General features: G+C 40.4%; 1 protein-coding gene across 1 annotated transcript in view; it reads left to right on the top strand.

Moving 5' to 3' along the window:
• cpne7 (copine VII) overlaps positions 1 to 26,252 on the top strand; it is a 171,555-nt gene that overhangs the window by 16,005 nt on the left and 129,298 nt on the right. Inside the window, exons 2-3 of the mRNA XM_060940814.1 lie at positions 15,223 to 15,405; positions 16,112 to 16,186. Coding sequence (XP_060796797.1) covers positions 15,223 to 15,405; positions 16,112 to 16,186 — 258 coding nt within the window. The remainder of the gene's footprint in view (positions 1 to 15,222; positions 15,406 to 16,111; positions 16,187 to 26,252) is intronic.

Raw genomic sequence — 26,252 nt, 5'->3', positions numbered from 1 at the left:
GCAAAAGGCCTTGTTATATGACGGTAATGCGCATATTGCGATTTAATTTCGTTTGTGAAAATTTTCCCAGAGTTTTGACCCTTGATTAAATAACTTGTACTTTGACAATTTCATGAGGGTGTACGTTCTTCGGAAATAAACTCTTCTTACAATTTGTGGAGGAATTTCACCAAACTTGGCAAAAGGCTTTGTTATATGACAGTTATATGCATGTTGAAATTTCGTTTACTTTGGGCAAATTTTACCAGAGTTATGCCCTTGGTTATTAACAAACTTGTACTTTGGTAATTTCATCAAGGTGTGCTTGCTTTCTGAAATCAACTTCCCTCACAATTTTTATCCCCCATTGGCTGAAAGGCCCAAAGGGGAATTATGTCGTAGTGATGTCCATCCATCTGTCCATCCCAGGAAGGGTACTCACCTTCTGAAATCAACTCCTCTCACAATTTTTGGAGGAATTTCATGAAACTTGACAGGATTCTTTGTTATATGTCGGTAATAGGCATATTGCAATTTTGTTCAATTCAGTCATATTTTACCAGAGTTATGGCCTAGTTGCCAGTGGGAGATATTGTACTTAATGAATGAATACTTAAATCTGAGTGAAAAATACTGTAGCGAGCATGCAGCGTGGATGAAGAGTCTGGTGACAGAAATCTTAGTTTCTCGGTCATTAGCCTGTGCTACTTGCTCTCGATAGCACTGGCTTGACCACTTTATTAGCGTTCGCTAACACTACTGATGAACACTACACCGGCTGGAAGGTGACTTCACTGCTGCGCTGATGGCGCCGACTCATGGTTAAGCTCGCGTTGACCTTTGAGAAGGTCTAGGGCAATACATTTTTGGTCCCTTCCACTATAAATCAAAATCTGATTGGTTAATTCATCTATCATTTCCTACATAAACATACACTGCCATGGCCTTCTGTCCCGGCAATGAAGTCTTAACCAATTGGATAACTCGATTTTAATGTTTTCAGGACAGTAACCCTTTCATTTCTGAAGTAAATTTGATAGAAAATAAGGCCAAATTAGAATTAGAAGAGAATAATTATAATGAAATTATGAAAGCATGAAAACAATCAAATATAATGTTTGAAATGCTGATATGTTTGGGCTTCTCTGAAGGACTAGAAGGTCCTGACGGTTCCCCTCTGGATGTTATACTGCCTCCACTATTTACATTAGCATTGCACCATGTGGATGCTTAGCTGTAATTTCTGATGACATGTATAATGACCACAGGATATGACAGAATATATTTAGCAGCCATATTGTTTACATGTAGTTAAAACCAAATTATAATTCATCCTTTACATCGCTTATAAATTCCATCATGTTCCAGAGAACATTAGAAATGTGCTATATTGCTGTAGGTGTTTTTTTTTTTAACAGTTTACAAAACATACTTGGTTTAATTTTAATTTGATATGTTCCTAGTTTTTCATTAGTATGTAGTATATTATTCTATCCACATTCACTAGATATGAGCAATCATGCGCTCTGATTGGCTGCTCTACTACTCGGATATCAGCTCATATACTGTGAGTAGAGGAAAAACGAAATGGCGGAGCGTGTTGCTGAACCAACCGAGGACGAAATAAAAATTCTACTGGAAAACAAAACCCCAAAAATACAACAAAGCAACAAAATATGGAATAAAAGTATTTGATGGTAAGAACGTATCTTTTTATTTTATTTTTCAAGAATTATTATCACATTTTTCACAAATTGCTCCTGTCATTTCGCCGGTTTGTTTACATTCTAAGCGGAAATTATTTTGTCTGACGTTTTGTATAAAGTTTTTATTTATCGAATTTGCAAAAATTAAAAATGCTTTGTTTCTCAAAATCCAGTGAATGTGGATAGAATAAAGCAGTTATTCCTCTCAATCTCATTGTACATGGATTATAGCAAACTCGATGCTACGCGCCTCGTCAGCTATCAGCTCATGCATGACTTGATTTCTTGGAATAACTAAACTGTATGTTTCATGATGTATAGTCATTCTCATTGATTTATACTGTAGTTACACACTGCCAGTCAAATGATTCATTTTATCTAATACAGAGTAAAATTTCTAAATAATTAGAAAACGTCACAAACGTTAGTAAATTGTACACAATATGGCCAAAATGTTTGTCAGTGCCCTCTCATATATGCTTGATGAACATCCCATTCCAGATTTAGCCCCCCTTTGATATTATAATAAGCTCCACTCTTCTGGGAAGGCTTTCCACTTGATTTTGGGGCGTGGCTTTGGGATTTGCGTTCGTTCAGCTACAAGATCGTTCGTGAGATCAGGCACTGACGTTGACTCAGGAGGCTTGGGGTGAAGTCAGTGTTCCAGTTCATCTCAAAGGTGTTCAGTGGGGTTGAGGTCGGGGATCTGTGTAGGACACTCAAGTTGTTCCACTCCAATCATGCTGGAACAGGTTCGGGCCTCTTATTTCCAGTGAAGGGAAATTGTAAAACTATAGCATGTAAAGACATCCTATACAATTGTATGCTTCCAGCTTTTGTGTCAACATTTTGGGTAAGAACCAAATGAAAAGTTTGGTTCCAAAACGCTATATATCCAATTCCATTGTTTCGAGAAAAATCACTTTTTCTGATTACAGGAAGTGATAAAAGGAAAACCACTGTATCCTGTTTTAAAATTTATTGACTAACTCCTTAATGATAATAAACTTCAAAAATGAATTCCAGAACTAATTAACAGCTTTTAACTCATTTCATTATCTCTAGCTGCTTTATCCTGTTCTGCAGGGTCGCAGGCAAGCTGGAGCCTATCCCAGCTGACTACGGGCGAAAGGCGGGGTTCACCCTGGACAAGTCGCCAGGTCATCACAGGGCTCACACATAGACAACCATTCACATTCATACCTACGGTCAATTTAGAGTCACCAGTTAACCTAACCTGCATGTCTTTGGACTGTGGGGGAAACCGGAGCACCCGGAGGAAACCCACGCGGACACGAGGAGAACATGCAAACTCCGCACAGAAAGGCCCTCGCCAGCCACGGGGCTCGAACCCGGACCTTCTTGCTGTGAGGCGACAGCGCTAACCACTACACCACCGTGCCGCCCCACAGCTTTTAACTGAACCAAGTAATTATTTTTTTGTCAAGTCGCTACATATCCACTCCACGGCATTTTCCCCCAAAATGCTACATATCCTTTTCTATTTAAAGTGCATTTAACCGTGTTCTTTCATGACAGATTATTTTATTTTATAGATTAATTTTTTAAATTATTTTATCGAAATTATTCATAATTCAGCGTGAAATTGTCCAATAAATGCGAGAAGTGCTGAAGCGATTTCCTACTTCATGGGTGCAGCCATCTTAGAAGACTTCACGCCAATGGCGGCCTCTGATTGGCCAAATGGATATGTCTGGTTTTGAGAAAAATCAGTAATGGCGCTTGTTGCGTTTTGGAATGAAAAGCCGTAATGCAGTGTGTAAATCAATGGCAGATATCGCGTTTTGGCGAAAACTGAATATGGTACGAGTAAAATATGATAATTGCTGATGGTTTGGTGGTGGGAGTTTCAATTTTTCAAATTTGGCGTTTATCGCGTTTTGGAACCAAATTCTTCAAATATGGGTTTGATAGTCAGGTGTCCACAAACTTTTGGCACGATAGTGTATGATAAACAGGTTATGGATCTGAGTAGAGCAAGGCAGGTGATGTTTATTCATTTCATCTGACCTCGAGTGCCAGCAGCGAGGCTAAGAGTGCAGCTCGATGCTTCTGCCTGTGGGCGAGTTGAGGTGCTGGGATTTAGGATGTACGCAGAGAGGATATAAACCATTAGGCTTTCTACTCTTAGCTTTTCCAGTCCCTCTCAACAGGGAAGTGCCATTGTCATGCAAATCAATAGAGGCTGCTTAAATCGAGTGGGAGAGAAACCCACTCACATCTCATTTTCTGTGACCAACTCACATCTCCCTTTTTATATATTCCCTCCTTATGTTCTCTACCTCTCTTTTTAACACCGTCTACTCATTCTCTCCAGTATGTCATGCTATAGTATGTCATCCTACCAGAAGCCTTTACCAGGACACTGGCACTGAGTTCTGAATGTTCTAAATATGTGTGCTCTGTCACATTTCAGTGCTGTTAATTTATTTATTCATGTATTTTACATAAATCTTGGGAAAATGCTAGATTGTTATACTTTACAAATCAAACTGTTCCTGGAAGTAAATATTCAGCAAAATCAACGAGCCACATGCAGGAAGATGCACAATCCAATCCAAAGTGTAGTGAATATTCATTCATCCATATTGACGTATTAAAGAGGGATAATAACATTTCATGCTTGCATAACTTTTAAACCTATCTTCACAGTACCAAGCGATTTCATGAAGCAACAAGAGAAAAAAAAAATGACAAGCGACATTTGAAATGAGATTTTCTTAATTCTATGCAAATTAGTTTTGATGCAGTACAGCAACAAATCCAAACAATTGGCACAAATGGCCAGTCCTATGGTGTGTGTGGTCTGACATTTCTTCGGTTCCTCACTCGCAGCTTTAGTTCCTACCTGCAATTTGCTTTCAAAGCAAAATGGATGCTTGCTTTGAAAGTAAATTGGGAAAAAGTTAAAAGTGTCATTATATATTAAAAAAATAAATAAACACAAAGAAGCTGGTCTGAAACTTGTGCATATTTGAGTGGCAATTAATGTTCAACTGGTGAACTGTATGTTCAAATCAGTAGTGAAACTGAGTTAGAGGGGTTTTTTACATACTCAACAAAAAAGGGGGAATAAAAAGTTGTGCACAGAATGGAAGCTTGAAATAAAATAAAACTGTATGTAAATGCTTGATTAATAAGCATCAGGATTATTTTTTATTTTTAACTTTTGTAAAATGCTGATTGTGCTTTATTTACGTGATCGCTACATATCTTGACACCCTGTCGCTTAATAGCAGAGCAAAGCCCCATACTTAAGAGAATATGGTAATGCACCGACGTGATTTTTGATGGTTTGACCGTCGGAACCCGACTGTAACTGCAAGAAAATGTCCATGAAATGTGTAACTTTGTTTCGATAAGATGGATGGGTTTTTATCCAGTGCATATTTTTAATTTGCTTTTTAAAAAATAATGTGGGATTATTTGCTAACACATTTTATGGAAAATATTCATGACAGTTTCATATAAAATTAGTTAAAATAGTTTTATTAGTCTAGCTTGTTGGACCGTTGGCAGTTTCTGTCGTGTAAGGGCGATAGATAGATAGATAGATAGATAGATAGATAGATAGATAGATAGATAGATAGATAGATAGATAGATAGATAGATAGATAGATGTAAACGCAGGAAGAGCTTTATTGAAAACACGTTAGCAAACGGAGACAAAGGCAGAGTCGAAAAACAGGCAGTGGTGGAGTGAGACACAGACAGGATATCAGAGGGAATACTGTATAATACTCACAGTCCAAAAACACAAACAGGGCCAAAACCAGAAACTCGACACAAAATACAAGGCTTTCGCAAAGCCTGTGTGTTACTGAGAGTCCTTATATGTCTATATGATTGAGCTCTAATCAGGAACAGGTGCATGGTAATTAGTCCTAATGGTGCTGCGTGCATGTCAACACATGTGGACATGAACGATGTTACCAGACAACTGTTTGACATATGGAGAGTGATATTGGATGGTAACTATACAGTAATGATGTAAAGTGAAAGCGCTGGTTCACTGCTGTCCACCAGGCACCCAGCACAGTCACACCATAATAAATGTGGTGGTGTTGTTTCTGGCGCATGGCATGTGCTGTCAAAGAAAGGAATAAATATGTATTCGTAACTGTGATGTGTATCTCATTATTGGTCTCACTGTCACAAGACAGTGCAGTGATTTATTGACGGTAAATACACAACATGACACAATTCGATGGTTCATTCATGGTGCTATAATATTATTATTCTATTCAGGGTGATTTTGTGCCCTTGCAAATATTTTGTTCATACACTCATCAGGAGCTCCGCTTTTAGGCAGTGATTAAATATATATATTAGCTCGAACCTGTGCTTATAAAAACTTCTCTACAGTTTCTTAACACAGCAGTAGAAATCTCAAGGGTAGCAAGTGTACATCTGTATTTTTCACCAGAGAAAGTGAATATAGTACACATTTAAAACTTCTCTCAAGTACAGCCATGATCCGTAGGGTCTAATTAAGTACCTTAAATGAGCTCTAAATATACAATGCATTCATTTTGCAGATAAAAAGTCACATAATAATGGTGCAGGAAAACTCCTGAGTGGTACAGCTTAGACATTTTTTCCTGAGAGTATATAAGACTATAAGACTACCCACTACTGTGTGTGCCAAACATATTTTATTCAGAATAGAACATAGATGACATATCAAATGTTTAAACTGAGAAAATGTATCATTTAAAGAGAAAAATTAGGTGATTTTAAATTTCATGACAACAACACATCTCAAAAAAGTTGGGACAAGGCCATGTTTACCACTGTGAGACATCCCCTTTTCTCTTTACAACAGTCTGTAAACGTCTGGGGACTGAGGAGACAAGTTGCTCAAGTTTAGGGATAGGAATGTTAACCCATTCTTGTCTAATGTAGGATTGTAGTTGCTCAACTGTCTTAGGTCTTTTTTGTCGTATCTTCCGTTTTATGACGCGCCAAATGTTTTCTATGGGTGAAAGATCTGGACTGCAGGCTGGCCAGTTCAGTACCCGGACCCTTCTTCTACGCAGCCATAATGCTGTAATTGATGCAGTATGTGGTTTGGCATTGTGATGTTGGAAAATGCAAGGTCTTCCCTGAAAGAGACGTCGTCTGGATGGGAGCATATGTTGCTCTAGAACCTGGATATACCTTTCAGCATTGATGGTGTCTTTCCAGATGTGTAAGCTGCCCATGCCACACGCACTAATGCAACCCCATACCATCAGAGATGCAGGCTTCTGAACTGAGCGCTGATAACAACTTGGGTCGTCCTTCTCCTCTTTAGTCCGAATGACACGGCGTCCCTGATTTCCATATCGAACTTCAAATTTTGATTCGTCTGACCACAGAACAGTTTTCCACTTTGCCACAGTCCATTTTAAATGAGCCTTGGCCCAGAGAAGACATCTGCGCTTCTGGATCATGATTAGATACGGCTTTTTCTTTGAACTGTAGAGTTTTAGCTGGCAACGGTGGATGGCACGGTGAATTGTGTTCACAGATAATGTTCTCTGGAAATATTCCTGAGCCCATTTTGTGATTTCCAATACAGAAGCATGCCTGTATGTGATGCAGTGCCATCTAAGGGCCCGAAGATCACGGGCACCCAGTATGGTTTTCCGGCCTTGACCCTTACGCACAGAGGTTCTTCCAGGTTCTCTGAATCTTTTGATGATATTATGCACTGTAGATGATGATATGTTCAAACTCTTTGCAATTTTACACTGTCAAACTCCTTTCTGATATTGCTCCACTATTTGTCGGTGCAGAATTAGGGGGATTGGTGATCCTCTTCCCATCTTTACTTCTGAGAGCCGCTGCCACTCCAAGATGCTCTTTTTATACCCAGTCATGTTAATGACCTATTGCCAATTGACCTAATGAGTTGCAATTTGGTCCCCCAGCTGTTCCTTTTTTGTACCTTTAACTTTTCCAGCCTCTTATTGCCCCTGTCCCAACTTTTTTGAGATGTGTTGCTGTCATGAAATTTCAAATGAGCCAATATTTGGCATGAAATTTCAAAATGTCTCACTTTCAACATTTGATATGTTGTCTATGTTCTATTGTGAATACAATATCAGTTTTTGAGATTTGTAAATTATTGCATTCCGTTTTTATTTACAATTTGTACTTTGTCCCAACTTTTTTGGAATCAGGGTTGTTTTATATATATATATATATATATATATATATATATATATATATATATATATATATATATAATAAATCTCCTTCTCACCCCCGGCGGGGGGGTGGTATCCATGTCATCCTCAAGCTCGGGTCCTCTACCAGAGGCCTGGGAGTTTGAGGGTTCTGCGCAGTATCTTCGATGTTCCTAGGACTGCGCTCTTCTGGACTGAGGCTTCAGATGTTGTTCCTGGGATTTGCTGGAGCCACTCTCCCAGTTTGGGGGTTACTGCCCCAAGTGCCCCCACTACCACGGGGACCACGCAACCCTTGACCTTCCACATCCGTTCCAGCTGCTCTTTCAACCCTTGATACTTCTCAAGTTTCTCATGTTCCTTCTTCCTGATGTTGGTGTCAGCTGGGATCGCCACATCTATTACCACCACCCTCTTCTGCTCTTTGTCCACCACCACTATGTCCGGTTGGTTAGCCAGGATCTGTTTGTCAGTCTGGAAGCTGAAGTCCCACAGAACCGTGGCCCTGTTGTTCTCAGCCACCTTCTGTGGTATGGCCCATTGGGACTTGGGTACTTCTATTCCATACTGGTTGCAGATGTTCCTGTATACTATCCCAGCCACTTGGTTGTGCCTCTCCATGTACGCTGATCCAGCTAGCATCTTACACCCTGCTACTATGTGCTGGACTGTTTCAGGGGCTTCTTTGCACAGTCTGCATCTTGGGTCTGATCTACTCTGGTAGATCCTGGCCTCTATGGCTCTTGTGCTTATGGCCTGTTCTTGTGCTGCCATGATTAGTGCCTCTGTGCTGTCTGTCAGTCCTGCATTATCCAGCCACTGGTAGGATTTCTTGATATCAGCCACTTCCTCTATCTGACAGTGGTACATACCATGTAGGGGTTTGTCTCTCCAGGTTGTCTGTTCCTCCTCCTCCTCTGCACTCTCATCAGGGTTCTGCTGCCTGAGACATTCACTTAGCAGTTCATCCTTTGGGGCCATCTTTCTGATGTATTCTTGGATTTTCGATGTTTCATCGTGGACCGTGGTCTTGATGCTCACTAGCCCTCGGCCTCCCTCTTTCCGCTTAGTGTATAGTCTCAGGGTGCTGGACTTGGGGTGGAACCCTCCATGCATGGTGAGGAGCTTTCTAGTCTTGATATCTGTGGCTTCCATCTCCTCCTTTGGCCAGTTTATGATGCCAGCGGGGTATCTGATGACTGGTAGTGCGTACATGTTGATGGCTCGGACCTTGTTCTTACCATTCAGCTGACTTTTCAGGACCTGCCTTACTCTCTGGAGGTATTTGGCTGTGGTTGACTTCCTTGTGGCTTCTTCATGGTTTCCATTAGCCTGTGGGATGCCAAGGTACTTGTAGCTGTCTTGGATATCACCCATGTTGCCCTCTGGTAGGTCAATCCCCTCAGTCCGGATCATCTTGCCTCTCTTTGAGACCATCCGGCCACACTTGTCCAATCCGAATGACATCCCTATGTCATCGCTGTAGATCCGGGTGGTGTGGATCAGCGAGTCTATTTCTCGCTTGTTCCTGGCATACAGCTTGATGTCATCCATGTAGAGCAGGTGGCTGATTGTTGCCCCACTACGGAATCGGTACCCGTAGCCGCTCTTCGTGATGATCTGACTGAGGGGGTTCAGGCCTATGCAGAACAGCAGTGGTGATAGTGCATCTCCTTGGTATATGCCGCACTTGATGTTGACTTGGCCAATGGGTTTTGAGTTGGCCTCTAGGGTTGTCTTCCACATTTCCATTGAGTTCTGGATGAAGGTCCTTAGGTTCCTGTTGATCTTATACAGTTCCAGACATTCCAGTGTCCATGTGTGTGCATTGAGTCGTAGGCTTTCTTGTAGTCAATCCAGGCAGTGCACAAGGTTGGATCCAGGTTGGGCATCCAGGTTGGTCTGTCTCTTCTTACAGTCTCGGGCGACTGTTCTATCAACCAGTAGCTGGTGCTTGGCTCCTCTGGTGTTACTGCCAATCCCTTTCTGTGCCTCGCTCATGTATTGAGCCACATGCTTACTCATTTTTGCTGCAATGATGCCTGACAGGGCCTTCCATGTTGTGCAGAGACAGGTAATTGGCCGGTAGTTGGATGGGATGGGTCCCTTCTGGGGGTCCTTCATGATTAGGACTGTCCTGCCTTGGGTTAGCCATTCTGGGTGGGTTCCATCCCTCAGCAGCTGGTTCATCTGTGCTGCTAGGCGTTCATGGAGTGCAGTTAGCTTCTTCAGCCAGTACGTATGGATCATATCTTCATCTTTGACACTCTTTCTTGGACGTCTGCCATTGAGATGGTTACTGGTTCTTGTTCTGGGAGGTTGCTGTGGTCAGCTCTTAGGTCCACTAACCATTGGGCATCCATTGTGATGCCGTTCTTTCCCATATGTCTTTCCAGTATTTCCTGGCTCCCCCTTGCCGTAGCATCGTTGTTGTATTTCATTAATCTCTAGTTGTGATAGTAGATTTCGATTACGGATGTTGGAACACTGGGCTAATAGCTGTTTCTTTGTTAGCCTTGATTGTGGGTTTCGAAGTATCCAATGGTCCCACATTCGCTGCATGTATCCCCTCTCTCTGGGACTGCTTGTATAGTAGCATTCCAGCAACTCCGTATTTTCTGTCCTCGTCCATCGATGTCTTGTTCCAGTAGCCCATTTCTCATCAGTTTGCCCTGGTTCCCTAGCAACTGACGCAGACCTTGTTGACCCGGGCGACGTCTGAGCCGGTATGACTCTATCAGTTATGTCTTCACTCATTCCTGAGGTAGGCCGATATATCATGAGGGGTCTTGCCTAAGGACCCTTACTGGATGATGTTTTGCCCCGACCGGGATTCGAACCCCGATCTCCTGCATCGTAGTCCGTGAGCATTACCACTGTACTATCCAGCTGATGTATATATATATATATATATATATATACACAGTGGTGCTTGAAAGTTTGTGAACCCTTTAGAATTTTCTATATTTCTGCATAAATATGACCTAAAACATCATCAGATTTTCACACAAGTCCTAAAAGCAGATAAAGAGAACCCAATTAAACAAATGAGACAAAAATATTATACTTGGTCATTTATTTATTCAGGAAAATAATCCAATATTACAGATCTGTGGGTGGCAAAAGTATGTGAACCTTTGCTTTCAGTATCTGGTGTGACCCCCTTGTGCAGCAATAACTGTAACTAAACGTTTCCAGTAACTGTTGATCAGTCCTGCACACCGGCTTGGAGGAATTTTAGCCCATTCCTCCATACAGAACAGCTTCAACTCTGGGATGTTGGTGGGTTTCCTCACATGAACTGCTCGCTTCAGGTCCTTCCACAACATTTCGATTGGATTAAGGTCAGAACTTTGACTTGGCCATTCCAAAACATTAACTTTATTCTTCTTTAACCATTCTTTGGTAGAATGACTTGTGTGCTTAGGGTCGTTGTCTTGCTGCATAACCCACCTTCTCTTGAGATTCAGTTCATGGACAGATGGCCTGACATTTTCCTTTAGAATTCACTGGTATAATTTAGAATTCATTATTCCATCAATGATGGCAAGCTGTCCTGGCCCAGATGCAGCAAAACAGGCCCAAACCATGATACTACCACCACCATGTTTCACAGATGGGATAAGGTTCTTATGCTGAAATTCAGTGTTTTCCTTTCTCCAAACATAACACTTCTCATTTAAACCAAAAAGTTCTATTTTGGTCTCATCCATCCACAAAACATTTTTCCAATAGCCTTCTGGCTTGTCCACGTGATCTTTAATAAACTGCAGATGAGCAGCAATGTTCTTTCTGGAGAGCAGTGGATTTCTCCTTGCAACCCTGCCATGCACACCATTGTTGTTCAGTGTTCTCCTGATGGTGGACTCATGAACATTAACATTAGCCAATGTGAGAGAGGCCTTCAGTTACTTAGAAGTTACCCTGGGGTCCTTTGTGACCTCACCGACTATTACACGCCTTGCTCTTGGAGTGATCTTTGTTGGTCGACCACTCCTGGGGAGGGTAATAATGGTCTTGAATTTCCTCCATTTGTACACAATCTGTCTGACTGTGGATTGGTGGAGTCCAAACTCTTTAGAGATGGTTTTGTAACCTTTTACAGCCTGATGACCATCAACAGTGCTTTTTCTGAGGTCCTCAGAAATCTCCTTTGTTCGTGTCAAGATACACTTCCCCAAACATGTGTTGTGAAGATCAGACTTTGATAGATCCCTGTTCTTTAAATAAAACAGGGTGCCCACTCACACCTGATTGTCATCCCATTGATTGAAAACGCCTGACTCTAATTTCACCTTAAAATTAATTGCTAATCCTAGAGGTTCACATACTTTTGCCACTCACAGATATGTAATATTGGATCATTTTCCTTAATAAATAAATGACCAAGTATAATATTTTTGTCTCATTTGTTTAACTGGGTTCTCTTTATCTACTTTTAAGACTTGTGTGAAAATGTGATGATGTTTTAATTTAGGCCATACTTATGCAGAAATATAGAAAATTCTAAAGGGTTCACAAAATTTCAAGCACCACTGTATATATATATATATATATACAGTATATATATATATATATATATATATATACAGTATATATATATATATATATACAGTATATATATATATATATATATATATATATATATATATATATATATATATATAAAATAAAGCCTGAAGAGAACATTATTTTATACCACAGGTGTTACTCAGAAACTATTAGCCAAAGAACCAGTATGCTAAGCTAGCTACCCGACTAATTTGACTAATGCTAATATGATTTTACAGGCTTTGAATAAGTCTATTGAATTGAAATGAAATGTAAACAGAGACTCTGGCACTGAAATCCCACTCATGTTGACCAGTGAGCTAGCTGACCTAAAAGCTAACTAATTTTGCTATGTATGCTAGCTAATGTTAGCGATTAGTATTTGCACTTGTGTCAAAGCTGCTGTGAGAGAAAATTATTTACCACATTTTGACCCAAGAAATTTGAGAATTAAGCAAATCTACGAAGTTGTACTTTTTCCAAATTATAACTCCAGTCTTTTTTTTTTTTTGGCTCATTCTTAGCAAAACTAATGCTAGCTGACTAACAGGCTAATTATGCTATCTAAAGTTAGTGATTCATACTGTGTTGATCCTTATATTTTTAACAAGGGGCGAAACAATGTACATGAGTTCCCTTTTCTTGGATTAAAACATTTATTATTGAACATAGATTATTTTTAATAAGTAAGTAAGTAATAGCTTTATTGTCATTATATTGAGGGTCAGACAACAATAACAAAATTTAGATAGCACTTCCAGTGATATAAGACAATTAAAAATAACAAAACATGAAACATCAAGACATAAAAACAGTAGCTACGAGCAATAATGTGCAATATGCAATGCAATGCAATATGTACAGTGCAATGCAGCAGACAGCAGCAATACTTTGTTGACATTAAGCCATATGAGAACAAATTTAAGAACTATTTAAGGCACATAATTCTTTGTTGCACAGTATAAGTCCTCCAGTGAGTGCATGTGGGTGTGTAGGGTGTGTGGTGAGGGACTCAGGCAATGTTCACTAGTTTAACAGCTTGGGGGAAGAAGCTGTTTTTCAGTCTTGTAGTGTGTGGATGAATTTTCCTACATCACTGATCAGAGGGAAGTAACTGGAAGTGGTGGTGGCCAGGATGTGTTGGATCTCGGATGATGTTCAAAGCCCTACCCCAGTAACAGGCTTGGTAGAAGAAGAAGAAGAACTCTTTATTTGTCACATGCACACTCAAGCACAGTGAAATTTGTCCTCTGCATTTAACCCATCTGAAGCAGTGAACACACACATGCACACAAACAAGTGAGCAATGAGCACACACACATACCCAGAGCAGTGGGCAGCTGTACTACAGTGCCTGGGGAGCAGTTGGGGGTTCAGTGCCTTGCTCAAGGGCACTTCAGCCCAAGGCTGCCCCATGTTAACCTAACCGCATGTCTTTGGACTGTGGGGGAAACCGGAGCACCTGAAGGAAACCCATGCAGACACGGGGAGAACATGCAAATGCCACATAGAAAGGCCTCCGTCGGCCACTGGGCAAGAACCCAGAACCTTCTTGCTGTGAGGCGACAATGCTAACCACTACACCACCGTAGATGTCCTCAATTGCAGGAAGCTGGGTCCCAGTGATGTACTCTCCTGTCTTGATGAGTTTTTGCAGAGACTTCTGGTCCTTCTTGGTGCAGCTGGCAAACCACGCTGTGATGCAGGATGTGATAATATTCTTCACAGTGCACCTGGAGAAGTTTACCAGCAGTTTCTGTGGCACACCAACATGCCTCAGTTTCCTGAGAAAGAAGAGACGCTGTTGGGCCTTCCCAATGACACTGGATGTTTGTAAGGCCCAGAAGAGGTCATTTGTGATGTTGACCCCCGGAAATTTAAAACTGCTTCACCATTAATGAACATTGGGTCGTGATTAATTCTCCTCATCTTCCTGTAGTCCACTATAGCCTCTTTCGTAAAATTATTTAAACAAATGATTTAAAACAAATGGTTTTGGGTCCTTCAAGGGGTAAAGGTTTGCCTTTTTTGTTTTTTAGCATGCTAAGTTCCTTTTAATTTTTTGATCAAATGATTAAATCACTGCTATTTGAGACATGAGTCACAAAAACAAATCATTTTGTATACGGTGTGTCAAGAACATAGAGCAACATACATCAGGATTCATGGTTATTAGCTCATCCGGCCGACAGGTTATGAGTTTATGCCATCATGTGTTGTCCATCGTCCGTCTGGTGTCGTCCACATTTCACGAAAATTGCTTCTTCTCCCTCAATTCTTCACCGATTTTGATTGTTTCTGGTATGAAGGTAGGGGTACCTAGGGTGCATATAACTTCTACCAGATTTGCTTAATTACAATTATTAATGAAGTTATGGACTAATTAAGCCTTAATGAGCAGTTCAACAAAAATTGCTTCTTCTCGGTCAATTCCTCGCCAGTTTGTATTCTTTTTGGTCAATAGGTCAGTATTCCTAGGGTGTATATAGCTTCTATATATAGCTTGTATATAGTGTATATAGCTTGCAACATTTATTGCGCAAGGTGGCCCACTTTAGATCATTCCTTCTGGACTAGACAGGGCCAGAGTGACGGTCTCATTTTAATATAACTAGTTTATTCCATAGGTTTAAACTTCTAGTACGGAACGTTGTAGTTAGAAGAAGTGAATAACACATTTGAAATGAAGAAATAAGTAAATATTATATGGCATTTATATGACAATCCTGGATCTAAACAGTCTGTACGTTGTATGTAATCTCATTCTTTTCATTGTGCTCTTTTTTATTTAGCTGGATCGCACTGAGGTGATCAAGAGCAACCTGAACCCAGTGTTTGCCAAGGTCCTAATGTTAGACTACTACTTTGAGGAGGTGCAGAAGCTGCGTTTCGAGGTCTACGACATTCATGGGACCCACAGCATCGGCACTCGTGATGATGACTTCTTGGGTGGAATGGAGTGCACGCTCGGTCAGGTAATATTTACACCTGAGGGAATATTTTTCAATTGATTTTTTTCTCAATAGAAATCCAAATAAATAAAGCATTTATTCTATCCACATTCACTGGACATGAGCAATTGTGTGCTCTGATTAGCTACTCTACTGCTACAATGTCTCCTGTTCCACACTCCAGCCCAGTTGGTGGTGGTAATGCACCTTTAAGCTGGTTTGCTAACTGCCAAAAAAACCCTAAAGAAGAAGAAGAAAATGGTGGCCTGTGTTACTGAACCAACCAAGGGCAAAATAAAAACTCTAGTCGAAAACAAAACCCCAATAAATGCAAAAAAAAAAAAAAGGCAACACAATATGGAATAAAAGTATTTGATCGTAAGAACGTATCTTTTTTTAATTTTCAAGAATTATTATTATTATTATTATTATTATAGCATTTTTCACAAATTGCTCCTGTCATCTTGCCAGTTTGTTTACATTCTAAGCGGAAATGATTTTGTCGGACGTTTTGTATAAAGTTTTTATTTATTGAGTTTGTAAAAAATAAAAATAAAAATGCTCCGTTTATCAAAATCCAGTGAATGTGGATAGAATAAAACAGTTATTCCACTCAATCTCGTCGTACATGGCTTATAGCCAACTCGGTGCTACGCGCCTCGTCATCTATCAGCTCATGCACCACTCGATTTCGTGGAATAACTTAATTATTTTTCAATTTCTTCAACAGATAGTGGCTCAGAAAAAGATGGTGAAACCACTGCTACTGAAATACGGAAAATACGCCGGAAAGTCAAACATTACCGTGAGTTCTGATTTACATCGATCAATTCTACTATAGAATAAACCAGGGGCTAGATGATATGGTTGTAGTATCGTGGTATTGATATCACGATATCCCAAAATCGTGATACACTTCTCTGATATGAATGCTTTTGTGACTGTAATAAAATTTGTTGAATGTTTAAATCTATTCTTCTTTTCCTTGTCATTAATATGATAAGTAAAATGCTTTTTGAAACAAATAATATGCTAAGAAAAATAATCAATGACTAGGTGGTGTGAGGCAGCGCAACATGGAGCAGAGTTACTGTTATTGTTACACACCTTGAAGTTTTATTCCTGTTATAACACAACAATTTGGCAACGCTAACAATTTTATTTATTAAAACCCCCCACATTGTAATTTTATTGATTGAAGAACAACTCTTTGTACTTCTTATCCATTTATGGTTACATTTAGGATAAGTTGGGGCTTGAACCCTAGAGCTGTTGGTTGTGTCCATTTCATCTTTTAATAAGGCTAAGTAGTCCCTGTGGAGTCCCCTCTACAGTGGCAGTTGGACCACTCCCAATGCCACTGGAACATTGGTGGAACCAAAGTATTTTTTTTTTTTGAGACACCATCTCTAGGAAGATTGCCAACCAAGACTAAAGAGCCCTTCCTCCGCATGAGACACAGTTATCCCCTGCTGGACGCCAACCCGGTATTTCTAGACCATGGGGTAACTGGGGTAAAACTGGACTACTCTTCACCTGACCTCTTTCCTTTGACCTATCTGGCTCAGGATCATCAAGACACACAAGGCATTCCACCACAACAAGGTTGTAGTCTGCGGAGAGCAATTTAATGTTGTGGAATGGCCATGAAACACATTCGTTCCAGTTCTTACTTACATTATAGCAGCTAACAGTCATTTCCTCACCAGCCACCACAGATCCTTCAGTTTTCATTCCCAAGCATTGACCTTTCTTTTATCACGGTTTTTATTGAACCAGAAACATTTCTGCACCTTATGCTACTATAACCTGCTCATTTTGATGCATCCATTCACACAAATAGACTGTAAAAAACAATCAGTGAGTGCTCAGTGAGTTAGAGAGAAAGAAAGATGAAGATGAAGAGGAGGTTAGGAGCTGGAAAAAAACGAAAACACCATGAGTCAGACCAAAACACCATCTAAAATAAAACATTACCAGAAGAGGTGTGTTTTTCTGAGGCCTTCCATTAAGGTGTTAATAGATTTGAATGGATGTTCCTGAGTGCTCATCCAGAGCAAGTAAATTACTCCAATTATCACATTGTGTGTTCAGCTTGAAAGCTTTCAGCCAGTGGTAGAACAGCATGTACAAAATTCCACAGAAGTAGATTTTTCCCTCCACCAATATGAGGAACATAGTACAAAATGAAGAAGTGTATTGTGACATGCTGCAATAGGAAAATAATCAACATTCTGGTTTTAATTGTTGATTAAATGACATTGATAACTTTGCTTATTATTTTTCTGTAACAGCACATCGTGAAGTGTGAAATTCCTTTTACATCACAGCAAATTAACAGTTTTTATTAACTGAAGAACAGCACTATGTTCTTATAAATCTGTTTATACACTGCCCTGCCAAAAAAAAAAAAAGTTGCACACTCTAATATTTCATTGGCCTGCTTTTAGCTTTGATTACAGCATACATTCGCTTTGGCATTGTTTTGATAAACTTATCCAATGTCACAACATTTATTTCAGTACAGAGTTGTATTAATTTTTCACCAAGATCTTGTGTTGAGGATGAAAGAGTTGAAACACTGCGTAAAGTCTTCAGCATCCCAAAGATTCTCAGTGGGGTTAAAATCAGAACTCAGTGGTGTGTGAAAATGATTCATCATGCTTCCTGAACCACTCTTTCACAACCTGAGCCCTAATTTTATCCCCGTGCCATCAGGGAAAAAGAAAAAAAATCCATTGATGAGATGATAACCTGGTCATTCAGGTCATCAGCTGACTTCGTTTTATTGCCCCGTAACGTTCAGCATCGACCTGACCAACTGAATCAACCCCAGGTCATCACCCTGCCTCCAGAGACTTGTACAGTGGCAACTATGCATGATGGATGCATCGCTTCATGAGCTTCCCTTCTTACCCTGACGCGCCCATCACTCAGGAATAGGGTTGATCTGGACTCATCAGATCACATGACCCTTTTCCATCGCTCCAGAGTCCAATCTTTATGCTTTGTAGCAAACTGAAGTCTTTTCTTCTGATTAGTCTCACGAACAAGTGGTTTTCTTATGGACACACAGCTGTTTAGTCCTGATCCTGTGAGTTCTCGTCACATTGTGAGGGTACAAATGATCTTAATCTCACTATTAAACATAAACGTGAGTTCTGCTGTCGATTTTTTTCCACCAAGCTTCACCAAGCATTTAAGTGATCTCTGATCAGAGTCAGTCAGGATCTTTTTCCAACCACATTTTTTCACGAAGCTGACAGTTCTCCACTATTCTTCCAGTAATTGCAATAATGCATTGGACAGTTCTCAACCCAGTTCCAGTCATTTTAGTAATCTCCTTAGTTGCTTTCTTTGCTTGATCCAGGCCAGTAATTTGACCTTCTGAAACATAGGAACATCTTTTCCATGAACACGGGATATGTCTTCCGACATATTTGTTTAAGAAATGAGAAGCTACTCACTGCATCAGTTAGAGTTAAAAGAATTGTTGCTGCTGAAACACATTAATCAATGCAGTAATTATCCAATCAAAGGCTTTTATGTATTTAGTTATTTAAATCCAAATGTTGACTTTGTTTTTGACCGGGCAGTGTACAGTGGGGCAAAAAAGTATTTAGTCAGCCACCAATTGTGCAAGTTCTCCCACTTAAAAAGATGAGAGAGGCCTGTAATTTTCATCATAGGTACACTTCAACTATGAGAGACAGAATGGGGGGAAAGAATCCAGGAAATCACATTGTAGGATTTTTAATGAATTAATTGGTAAATTCCTCGGTAAAATAAGTATTTGGTCACCTACAAACAAGCAAGATTTCTGGCTCTCACAGACCTGTAACTTCTTCTTTAAGAGGCTCCTCTGTCCTCCACTCGTTACCTGTATTAATGGCACCTGTTTGAACTCGTTATCAGTAAAAAAGACACCTGTCCACAACCTCAAACAGTCACACTCCAAACTCCACTATGGCCAAGACCAAAGAGCTGTCAAAGGACACCAGAAACAAAATTGTAGACCTGCACCAGGCTGGGAAGACTGAATCTGCAATAGGTAAGCAGCTTGGTGTGAAAAAATCAACTGTGGGAGCAATTATTAGAAAATGGAAGACATACAAGACCACTGATAATCTCCCTCAATCTGGGGCTCCACGCAAGATCTCACCCCGTGGGGTCAAAATGATCACAAGAACGGTGAGCAAAAATCCCAGAACCACACGGGGGGACCTAGTGAATGACCTGCAGAGAGCTGGGACCAAAGTAACAAAGGCTACCATCAGTAACACACTACACTGCCAGGGACTCAAATCCTGCAGTGCCAGACATGTCCCCCTGCTTAAGCCAGTACATGTCCAGGCCCGTCTGAAGTTTGCTAGAGAACATTTGGATGATCCAGAAGAGGATTGGGAGAATGTCATATGCTCAGATGAAACCAAAATAGAACTTTTTGGTAAAAACTCAACTTGTCGTGTTTGGAGGAGAAAGAATGCTGAGTTGCATCCAAAGAACACCATACCTACTGTGAAGCATGGGGGTGGAAACATCATGCTTTGGGGCTGTTTTTCTGCAAAGGTACCAGGACGACTGATCTGTGTAAAGGAAAGAATGAATGGGGCCATGTATCGTGAGATTTTGAGTGAAAACCTCCTTCCATCAGCAAGGGCATGGAAGATGAAACGTGGCTGGGTCTTTCAGCATGACAATGATCCCAAACACACCGCCCGGGCAATGAAGGAGTGGCTTCATAAGAAGCATTTCAAGGTCCTGGAGTGACTAGCCAGTCTCCAGATCTCAACCCCATAGAAAATCTTTGGAGGGAGTTGAAAGTCCGTGTTGCCCAGCGACAGCCCCAAAACATCACTGCTCTAGAGGAGATCCGCATGGAGGAATGGGCCAAAATACCAGCAACAGTGTGTGAAAACCTTGTGAAGACTTACAGAAAACGTTTGACCTCTGTCATTGCCAACAAAGGGCATATAACAAAGTATTGAGATGAACTTTTGTTATTGACCAAATACTTATTTTCCACCATAATTTGCAAATAAATTCTTTAAAAATCAGACAATGTGATTTTCTGGATTCTTTCCTCCCATTCTGTCTCTCATAGTTGAAGTGTACCTATGATGAAAATTACAGGCCTCTCATCTTTTTAAGTGGGAGAACTTGCACAATTGGTGGCTGACTAAATACTTTTTTTGCCCCACTGTAGTTACATTTAACATTGTAGAATGTCCATGAATAATGAATGTTACTTCCTGTTCAAACTTCCGTTACAGCAGCTATAAACAGTCATATAAACAGACACTTCATGTCTCTGTGAATAAGCTGTTACTATAGAAATGGTAATGTATTAGAACAAGTGCATTAATATTAATATAAACCCGATACCAATCCGACCAATCAGATTCGAGAATTCAAGAGCACAGTGGTGTAAAGAACGTTCTTTTATACCCAGTGTTCTTGGTTTCATAGATTCTTTTCATTATCAGAAATGGTCACATAGGATACCGATAGTAAAAAAATACAACTATAACTGTGCATGTTCAAAAGTTTGCATCTCCTTTTATGAGCATGCTTGAAGAGTCTTTAACTGTTAACTTTGTAACTGCCTCCAGTCTCTATCATATCCATTTCTTCTTGTTTTTTTTTTCATGCCTGGATTAGAGATCACCATGTTATGTCATAACCTCTTTTCATTTCAAAATATTTTTCTTTTGACATTGCCTTATATTGCTGCTGTTGCAGCGTTCACGTTCATTTAATTTTCACTTGTTGGTGCATGCTGTTCACATTTTGTTGTCATTCTCCATTCTCTTTGTTTACACTGTCATGTTGCATTGTTTGGATTTGTGCCTTTTGCCCCCGCCCTTTTACAACCCGGATTCCAAAAAAGTTCGGATGCTGTGTAAACTGTAAATAAAAACAGAATGCAATAATTTGCAAATCATGGAAACCCTGCTATATTTCATTGAAAATAGTATAAAGACAGCATATCAAATGCTGAAACAGAGAAATTTTATTGTTTTTTGAAAAATATATGGTCGTTTTGAATTTGATGTCAAGAACACTTTTCAGAAAAGTTGGAACAGGGGCATGTTTACCACTGTGTTGCATCACCTTGACTTTTAACAACACTGTAAACGTTTGGGAACTAAGGAGACCAACTGTTGTAGCTTTGAACAAGAAATGTTGTCCCATTTTTGCCTGATATACAATTTCAGCTGCTCAACAGTTCGGTGTCTCCTTTGTCATATTTTATGCTTCATAATGCGGCAAATGTTTTAAATGGGAGACAGGTCTGGACTGCAGGCAGACCAGTTTAGCACCTGGACTCTTTTACTATGGAGCCATGCAGTTTTAATATGTGCAGAAAGTGGTTTGGCATTGTCTTGTTGAAAGAAGGAAGGCCTTCCCTCAAAAAGATTTTGTCTGGATGGCAGCATGTTGCTCTGAAACATGAATATATAATTCAGCATTAATGATGCCTTCCCAGGTGTACAAGCTACCCATGTCATGTGCACTAATGCCCCCTCATACCATCACAGATGCTGGCTTTTGAACTGTGCGCTAATAATAAGCCGGATAGTCCCTCTCCTCTTTAGCCTGGAGGACGTGGTGTCCATGATTTCTAAAAAGAATTTCTACTTTTGATTCGTCAGACCTCGGGACAGTTTTCCACCTCGCCTCAGTCCATTGTAAAAAAGCTTGGACCCAGAGAAGGTGGCAGTGTTTCTGGATATTGTTATCTGGTTTTAACTTGCATTTGTGGATGCAGTCATGAACTGTTTTCACAGACGATGGTTTTCTGAAGTGTTCCTGAGCCCATACAATGATTTCCGCTACAGACACGTGTTTGCTTTTAATTCAGTGTCTCCTGAGGACCTGAAGATCACAGGCATCCAATGTCAGTTTTCAGCCTTGTCTCTTGCATACAGAGATTTCTCCAGATTCTCTGAATCTTTTAATGATATTATGGACCACAGATGATGTGATCTCCAAATTCTTTGCAGTTTTACATTGAGAATGTTTCGTTATTCTTAAATTGTTGCACTGTTTGCCCACACAGTCTTCCACAGAGCGGTGAACCCCTCCCCATCTTTTATCTGAGAGACTCCGCCTCTCTGGGATGCTCTTTTTATACCCAATCATGTTACTGACCTGTTGCCAATTAACCTAATTAGTTCTTTTTTTTATTTTGCATTGCACAACTTTTTCAGTCTTTTGTTGCCCCTGTCCCAACTTTTCTGAAACGTGTTGCTGACATCAAATTCAAAATGAGCATATATTTAAAAAAAAAAACAATACAAATTTCTCAGTTTCAACATTTGATATGTTGTCTTTGTACTATTTTCAATGAAATATAGGGTTTCCATGATTTGCAAATCATCACATTCTGTTTTTATTTATGTTTTACACAGCGTCCCAACTATTTTGGAATTGGGGTCGTATGTTCCCTGAATGTTTTCACTTGAATTCACTTCAGCATTAATTATTTTGTCTTTTTAAACATTTCTGTGGCGTCTTCTGTTCTCACGAAGACTCATTAATGCTTTCATGCTATCCTCAACCCTTTTTTTCTGTCCTTCTGGCTTGCTAGTTACTTCCCGGTTTTGATTCTTGCCTCTGCTTTTGTCTTTGGTTATTGATTTTCCCTGTTTATCACCTGCCTCTGTCTCTGTATGACTCTGTCTACGGCCTCCAACAGTGATTCATTAATCGCTCTTAATAAATAGCACGCTGATCTTACACACTTCACTGCATAGGATCATGTAATAGAGCTTTGCTTTACATTGTTTCTGTTGAAAAAAAAAACACGCAATCCTTTAGAAGCAAATCTATACCAGCTGTCGTATTTTATAAACTGATTGCCGAGCCACTGATTCTGTCTTTATTATGATCTTTATTATGGCTGAAAGTGCAGTTGCATGGAGTTCACACTTTGACTAAAAACGGGCTGATTGGATTTAATTTGCTGTTCCTGCAGATTAATTTTTTCAGACTAAAAGCTAATTAGTGGTTGAATTAAATATGAGCCTAATAAGACCTGGCAGACTTGTAAATTCTGCCAAAAAGAAAAAAAAACCCCCACATCATCAGCGACTATTTCTGACGTGAAATAGTAGTACATATAGTAGTAGTAGTAGTAGTAGTAGTAGAGTGGCGGCTACAATTATCGACACCTTAACGATCTTTTGGCCATTGAAAAAGTAGAAAAGGCTTTCTATATGTAAATTGTGCATGAATAATTACTCAATGTTCCACTGGAAAAAATGGGTTGATTCCCGATTACTTAGCATATCAGATCACGTGACACTGCGACACAGTTATCGACACCGTTCCACAATTATTGACATCCAGATGATTATTTATTAAAAAAAATTGGTATGTGGTAGTAAGTTAACAAAACATAGTTTTTATTTACATAGACTTATATTTAATACAACATATCTTTTATATAACTATATCGATGTTGGTGCTTACGTAAATGAGGAAGTAATTCTAATGTTTACAGATAGGCACTGGAGTTGTTGGATGAAGTTTGGTGTCAAGTCCAATGGCGATGGGAAAGTGGCGAAATGACAGGTATAGGATGGTATTGGCAGTCGTAGTCACAATCCTGCATGTTGGTGGTCTGGAATAGATGGTTGTCTTGTTACACCATTTGGAGCAATGTAACCTTTCGGCAGCTTTCCAGATGTCAGAGCAGCTCTATTTAGAGTGGCCACTGCTCTCCCCAATCTGGGGAAGGGGTTAGAAAAGGTACCGTAAACCTTGGTTGCTCCTCCTTTAACCCGGTCAGCTAGCCGCAGCTGACGGGTTATCCCATCTTGCGGTCGTAGAAAAATGAGTACAAAACACCTCAAAATCGCTACCTGGAATATACGGACATTGAACTCATCTCATTATCTCTAGCCGCTTTATCCTTCTACAGGGTCGCAGGCGAGCTGGAGCCTATCCCAGCTGACTACGGGCGAAAGGCGAGGTACACCCTGGACAAGTCGCCAGGTCATCACAGGGCTGACACATAGACACAGACAACCATTCACACTCACACCTACGGTCAATTTAGAGTCACCAGTTAACCTAACCTGCATGTCTTTGGACTGTGGGGGAAACCAGAGCACCCGGAGGAAACCCACGTGAACATGGGGAGAACATGCAAACTCCACACTCGCCGGCCATGGGGCTCGAACCCGGACCTTCTTGCTGTGAGGCGACAGCGCTAACCACTACACCACCGTGCCGCCCCGACATTGAACTATGAATGAAAAACATCACTGATAGGCCTTGAATTAAGCAGATACTCAATTGATATTGCAGTGCTCTATGAAATGCGACTGCCTGGCAATGGCCAGTTGCATGAAGAGACATCTGGTTACACCTACTTTTAGAGTGGTCTCCCTGAGACTGAAAGGAGACTACATGGTGTCACTATAGTTATGAGATCCTCAATAGCAAGAAAGTTGTCATCACTACCCTGTGCAATAAATGACCGTCTCATCACCGTCAGGTTACCACTGGGCAAGAAATGCCATCCAAGCTTAAATGTGATGGCTTCAAGTCAAACCTAGAATGCAGTATGACAGAAGCTCTTAAAGAAAACATCCCTCAGGAAAAAGACTGCACATCAGGGGCTATGTGGAACCATTTCCGCACTGTAGCGTATGAGACAGCAGCAAATGTACTCAGAATAGCAAAAAGGAGGCAACCTGATTGGTTTGCAGAAAATATCCAAGAACTGCTTCCTCTGATCCAGAGGAAAAATGAGTCACACTTGAAATACATGAACAGGAGTACTAAGGCAGCATATATTGATTTCACTACAGCACACAATTCCTTACTGCAAAAAATCAGAATAGTAAAAAATGACTGGCTCGCCAAAAAGGCAACACAAATCCAACACTTTGCGGATGTCAACGATATGAAGAACTTCTACCAGTCCCTAAAAGAGATTTATGGCCCTGTCAATCATGGAGGTTCACCTCTCTTATCATTAGATGGGAAGATCTTAACAGAGAAGTCGAGCATTTTGAATCGTTGGGCAGAACACTTTAACAGCCTCTTAAACAGACCATCTATTGTACAACAAGCTAGTGTCGATGCCATAGACAAAGACCAGTCTTAAAACACCTCGACGATCCTCCTAAGAAAGAAAAAGTAGTCAAGGCTATCAGCAGCTTACATTGCGGTAAGGCTGCGGGTGAGGACCGTATTCCTGCCGAAGTCTTTAAATATGGTGGTCGACTCTTACTGGATAGGCTCCATGATCTCCTTCTGGTTATATGGCAAAGTGAGTACATTCCAGACCAGTTCAAAGATGCTATCATAGTTACTATCTACAAGCGCAAAGGAGACTCCCATGACTGCAATAATCACTGTAGTATTTCACTGCTGGCCATCGCTTCTAAGATATTAGCAAAAGTCATGCAGCTTCATCTTGTTACCTCAGTTTTTGATGACTTCATCTCTGAGTCACAATGTGGCTTTAGAAGTAATCGCAGCACCATTGATATGATCTTTGCTGCCAGACAACTACAGGAGAAATGTATCGAACAGAATGTTGGCTTGTATGCTGCGTTCATTGACTTAATGAAGGCTTTTGACTCTGTGCCTCGTGATGGTCTATGGAAAATTCTAGGGAAGCTGGGAATACCTGAGAAATTCATCAGAATTCTGATGCAGCTCCATTGTGGTATGCATGGACGAGTCTGTGCAGATGGTAACCTGTCAGATTGCTTCCCCATAACCACCGGGGTGAAGCAAGGCTGTGTCATCACCCATTCCTTTTTATAATCTTCTTTGGGGTCATGCTGAATGAAGCCCTCCTTGGCTTGGATAATGGTGTATACATCACATTCAGAACTGATGGAAAT

This window comes from Neoarius graeffei, chromosome 15, assembly GCF_027579695.1.
Source record: "Neoarius graeffei isolate fNeoGra1 chromosome 15, fNeoGra1.pri, whole genome shotgun sequence".
NCBI lineage: Eukaryota > Metazoa > Chordata > Actinopteri > Siluriformes > Ariidae > Neoarius > Neoarius graeffei.
This window is presented reverse-complemented; position numbering and strand designations above follow the sequence as displayed.